Source organism: Coregonus lavaretus (assembly GCF_964263955.1).
Source record: "Coregonus lavaretus genome assembly, chromosome: 32".
NCBI classification, from domain to species: Eukaryota; Metazoa; Chordata; class Actinopteri; order Salmoniformes; family Salmonidae; genus Coregonus; species Coregonus lavaretus.
In genome coordinates, this window is record NC_140019.1 from 13,367,838 (window position 1) to 13,373,899 (window position 6,062).

Sequence of the window (6,062 nt, forward strand, 5' to 3'; positions counted from 1 at the left end):
GTCCATTTGGTAGTGGAGGGAAACACTCAATGAGACACTGCACAGCTCAGTAACAAGAGGTGCTTTGAAAGGGAACCAGACGGTACAGGGGCAGAGAGAGCGGTGTTCACCCGCTCAAGAGGCTTCAAGGACATGCATGGGCACTCCACAGTCCCCATAACACCCTGAGTTTATTGGCAACACTGGCAGGCTGCTTAATCTTACTGTGTAATGGGGCACAGAGATCAATGGGGATAGTAGATGAGATTCTGTTTATGAAAAGCAGAAGGACAGCTGTGCATATGATAGGTAGCTACTGTAGTTGTGATCATTCTGGTACTAAACTAGTGAACCAGATTCATGAATTACATGAATCACTGGTCATTTTGGTCCCCCTCAGCCATCTCTTCCTTGACATCATGTGTTATATTATTCAGTACAGTATACAACATTATTGCACTACAGGCAGGGTGATTAGTAATGGTTTGCACATTCTAATAATGCTCCTCACAGGAGACAAACATAAGCTGTCACCATGAAGAGTTTGTGTTCTGTAGCAACGTTTAGGACAGTCAAATACATTTGTGGCAGGTTCTTTGAAGTTGATATGATAATACTGATCTATTTCGTGGATGTTTGACAGAAATGTATCTGTCAAAATAACGCATCAACCATAACCGAACAATAGGAGAACTAACAATGGCTTTTCAAGGAAAACACTGCAGACCAGGTCGCAATTACTTTCCTGGAACCATTTCTATGACAAATAAGCTATCCTTGGAAAATCTACACATACAAAAATATAACCACCCCGCATCACAACAAACAGGCAGGTTTCCATTGACCCAGGTTTATTCGACAAAAGCGATGTCGTGAAAAAACCCCATTGTGACGTGTAATGTAAACGGCAGATATAGGAGACATTTTCTAAAGATCTACAAAATGTTTATCAATTTCAACAGGGGTGGAGTTTTCTTTTGTCAAAGTTTTTCGGGAAAATTATGATTGCCGAATAATTTTTAAGGTAAGCGTGGCACGTGATGTCAACACGTACTATGAAGCTCCACTCCACATTTCATTCTAAATGCCTACTGCCTGCTAAATCTATTTTTTAACTATAAAAATAGTTTATAGTTTTGCAGGATCCTTGTCCTGACTTTCAATAATGGCTGAATTGCTTCGCGTTTATTTTCTGGTTGACTGGATGCAAGTTTCACCACCCAATTATTTCAAGCTGTAGACAATTTATTAATGCGCAATTTGCCTAAACGGGTGATGGAAACACTTTTAAAATTAAAATAAATAAATATATATATATATATAAACACTTAAACCACTTAATTTTTATTCGACACTAGGTTTTTACGAAAATGTGTTTTATTAGGTGTGACGTCATTACGTCCAGCTGTTTTTATCCACACAAGATTGTTAAATGGAAACACTCCATAGCAGGCAACTGTCAAATCTATTATCTATGCAAACCTTCTAAACGTTAAACGTTGACAAAAAAAAGTTAATGGAAACATAACTATTGTCAGAATGGAAAACCCTGTAGACCAGAAGGCAAATCTGCTCAAGTTTAACCTTGCTGAATAACCATGTCTTCACTGGAGGGGAAAACTGCCAAATGAAAAACAGGTCAACCCATCTCCCAGGCTGTTCCTCTGTAGACTGTTCTACTAGGTGGTGGTGTGGATGGTGAGCTCTCTCTCAGAGCTCAGGCTGGTGGAGGTGGTCTCTTTGCGGCTGTCCCTGGACCTCCTATCCATGGTGGGGGAGGAGGAGGTAGCCTCCGTGGTGGTGCCCTCCTCCCAGGTGCGGAGGGGACAGACGCGGGCAGCCAGGCTGGGCAAATGGGGCTGCGTGGATCGTCCGTCGGTCACGGTGAAGCAGCTGTCCTGTGTGGAGGTGTGGCAGGGAAGGCCCTGCCTGCAGAGCGGACCACACAGTAGGGTCAGGAACTCCTTCCTCACGCTGCGGTGCATGTAGCCGTAGATGTAGGGGTGGAGGCAGCACTGCAAGAAGAAGAGGACCAGGGCTAGGGAGGCCAGCCATGGAGGCACAGCAGCACTGGAGCGAATGGAGACGGTGTTGAGAACACTGTAAGGTCCCATACTCAGGATGTACGAGGCCATGATGACGAACACCACCCGAGCTGCCTTGCAGTGGTAGTGGAAACGTCTGTGCCTGCCCCGGATGGGGTACCCCCCGGCCGAGAAGGAGTCCAAGGGTGGGGGTGGCTGTTGGGGCTGGCGCTGGGGGCTGCCGGGGCAGGGGACCTGGGGGTCCGGAGGCTGGTTAGGCTGGGACTTAGAGTGGGTCTGGATGGGGTGCACCAGGGCATTCTGCCTCCTCGCTGCCCTGAACACCATCCAGTAACAGCCCAGCATGATGAGCACAGGCAGCCAGAAGGAGAACGTGGCAACCAGGGCTGAGTAGGACAGGCTAGAGGACCACACCACAGCACACATGTTATGCCTGCGGTCAAAGTCTATGGCCCCCCAGCCGTAGAGGGGTGGCGTGCTCTGGAGCAGGCTGAGCACCCAGGTGCAGGCGATGAGGTTGGTGCCCAGATGAGGGGTCATACGGGTGGGGTAGGACAGCGGGTGGATGATGGCCAGATAACGGTCCACCGACACCACGATGATGGTGTTGACCCCGGCGAAGGCAAACAGGTGCATGAGCACCACCAGGGCCTGGCAGAGGCGGGCGTCCAGGGGCCACACGCCGGGCACGGTGGCAGCGATGGCGAAGGGCATGACCAGCACAGTCTGGAGCAGGTCAGCCAGGAGGAGGTTGAGCACGAAGCGGTTGGCCACGTGGAGGAGCTGAGGCTTCCTCTGGAACACCAACAACACCACCACGTTACCAAACAGAGACACACACACAATGGCTGAGATCAACACCATCTTCACCACGCTGTTGGCCACCGACGGCCAGTCTGTGGGGCCAGGAGGACCAGAGGAACCAGGGTCCCAGGGCACGGCGCTGGAGTTACTGCCCACACCGGGCGCCTCGGAAGTGGGCATGCTTAGGCTGGCGCGGTGGGGGAGACAGCATGTGTGGCTGTAGCTCCAACAGGCTCCACAGTTTCCACCCGACGTCTCACAGGTCCTTTTTATCTGTCAGTCGATTTTCATCTTGAAGGAGAGGATGACAGAGAAGAGAAAAGCAGAAGCTCAAACGGGGGTTTGCCTGCTTTCAAACATCATCACATGTCACACTCTAATTCTATACTGGACTATACTGTTGAGACGGATTCATTTCACTCTGAATTCATTCATTTAGCTGCAAAACCATTACACACATAGGCTATACAGGTTCTATAGTATACCACTATGGCAATGGTTATTTGTAACAGCTGCATTAGACATGTAAAGAGAGTATCACAATGAATCTGTCTGTGCATTTCATTATCTGTCAACAGAAACCTGTGCCAATTTGAGACCCAATCACCAGACACATTAGGCTACTGTTTCCACAGATCAAAATCCACCATTTCATGAGACACAGTATTATAACATACCCCACTTTAATTGCAAATAAACACATATTTTACATAGGCGAATTGAAATAGAGAAAGAAAAGGATTCAAACAACCCCCTCCGAAATTCCATTGTTCATCCTTGCTCACTGATGTTCCCATACAATCAATTGTAGACATACAATTGATTTTGTATCGTCTGCTCTTCACTGTTGCAAAACAGCAAGAAATGTATCACTGAGAATAAACGTTTTACCTTGAAATGGACATCTTTACTTTGTTCGGTGGCGGGTTCTGTTTAGATGCTGAAGGCTGCGGTGTTTTGGTCGGTGATGATGCTCCGTTCTCCTCAGCACCAGAGCGCTGGTTCCCCCATTGATACCGTTCGATTGTCATTGCTTCACCGCGCTCCCATTTTAGTCAGTCACCGCTGTATAGTCAATGGCAGCTCAAGCCTTATAAGCTTCTTGTCATCACTCACTCAGCGGGGGCATCATATTTTCACAAGCACATAACCTCCACTGCACTTTACCGTCAATGTTCATGACAGATCAAACATAACGGACTAGAAATACTGCGCTTACCCATGGACAGTGGGTTAGCCCTATACACAGTCGATTCGAGCTTGTCATAAAACAACGACACCTGCGCTGTGAGACTGATAGCTGCTCATGGGTAATCAGCTACATTAGCCCCTTTTGTCTTTGTGCAAAATGTAAAGGATTTTTGGTCCCCTCCCCCCTTTTTGGTCCCCCCCTCACAGTCTGCATTCCAATTCATCCCAAAGGTGTTCGATGGGGTTGAGGTCAGGGCTCTGTGCAGGCCAGTCAAGTTCTGCCACACCGATCTCGACAAACCATTTCTGTATGGACCTCGCTTTGTGCACGGGGGCATTGTCATGCTGAAACAGGAAAGGGTCTTCCACAAACTGTTGCCACAAAATTGGAAGCACAGAATCGTCTAGAATGTCATTTATTGTAAAGGGCCTAGCCCGAATCATGAAAACCAGCCCCAGACCATTATTCCTCCTCCACCAAACTTTACAGTTGACACTATGCATTGGGGCAAGTAGCGATCTCCTGGCATCCGCCAACGTCGGACTGCCAGATGATGAAGCGTGATTCATTACTCCAGAGAACGTGTTTCCACTGCTCCAGAGTCCAATGGCGGAAAGCTTTACATCACTTCAGCCGACACTTGGCATTGCGCATGGTGATCTTAGGCTTGTGTGCGGCTGCTCGGCCATGGAAACCAATTTCATGAAGCTCCCGACGAACAGTTATTGTGCTGGCGTTGCTTCCAGAGGCAGTTTGGAACTGGTAGTGAGTGTTGCAACCGAGTACAGTCTATTTTTACACTCTACGCGCTTCAGCACTTGGCGGTCCCGTTCTGTGAGCTTGTGTGGCCTATCACTTCACGGCTCAGCCGTTGTTGCTCCTAGATGTTTCCACTTCACAATAACAGCACTTACAGTTGACTGGGGCAGCTCTAGCAGGGCAGAAATTTGACGAACTGACTTGTTGGAAAGGTGGCATCCTATGACAGTGCCACGTTAAGATTCACTGAGCTCTTCAGTAAGGCCATTCTACTGCCAATGTTTGTCTATAGAGATTGCATGGCTACGTGCTCGATTTGATACACCTGTCAGCAACGGGTGTGGCTGAAATAGCCGAATCCACTAATTTGAAGGAGTGTCCACATACTTTTGTATATATAGTGTATTATCAAATGGGCTTTTCCATTGTTGTGCATTATCAATTCAAATTGTATTTGTCACATGTGTCATATACAACAAACAGGTGTAGACGTTACTGTGAAATGCTTACTTAGGAGCCATTTCCCAACAATATAGAGTTAAAAAGTAAATTGAAAAATGTAACTCTAAATGTATATTGCATGTGACCAAACTAGACCAAAGTAATTTACTAGAATAGAAGCCTACACCTCTCTGAAATATCCACAGGTGCATCTTGCATAGATGGTAGGTGCACACTTGCATCCATGTTGAATCATTTGAGTCATTGACAAATGATTTCATAGTAAAATCCTAAACCTATATATAGCTACATAACAGTGTTGCATGTGTAGGCCTTCTATCACAGTTTGTTTTATTGGATCTTCAATAATCTTAACGGTGTTCGAATAATCCATTCAGACAGTTGATTAAGTGGGGATCTTAATGTTTGGGACGTAAACAACATAGCGTGTCAGGCTAGGAGGGGGCAGGGCACAGCAGGACACAACCTGCAGTGAGTGACCTAGGTCATTTGTTCTCAACTGGCTTACCTGGTTAAATAAAGGTGAAGAAAAAAAAAAAAAACATTTATAAGGCCAAGAGCTTTTCCTGATCCTGACCACATGATCTGTGATCTTAGTCTGACAAGTAAGAACTCTGGGTGCTCTATAAGCCAGGCTATAATAGGGTCTGGATTTGTTTCTTGGTCAGGTCAAGTGATCAGGAAATATGTAATACCATGTATGGAATAATTCAAAATTAATATAAATAGACCAATCGTCTTGCAGAAATAGGTTTGTTTTGACTTGAAACAATCCTAGATTGAATGTGTTAAATACATCATCCGGAAGTCTTTGCCGTTGA

At 46.4% G+C, this 6,062-nt stretch overlaps 1 protein-coding gene across 1 annotated transcript; it reads right to left on the reverse strand.

The window, feature by feature from the left end:
* Positions 1–1,658: 1,658 nt before the first annotated feature.
* LOC311107713 (putative G-protein coupled receptor 101) lies at positions 1,659–3,008 on the reverse strand (the record flags this gene model as incomplete). The annotated part of the gene is made up of 1 exon (XM_084150231.1): positions 1,659–3,008. One exon carries the CDS (start codon positions 3,006–3,008, stop codon positions 1,659–1,661), a length of 1,350 nt encoding a protein of 449 aa, XP_084006357.1.
* Positions 3,009–6,062: the final 3,054 nt, after the last annotated feature.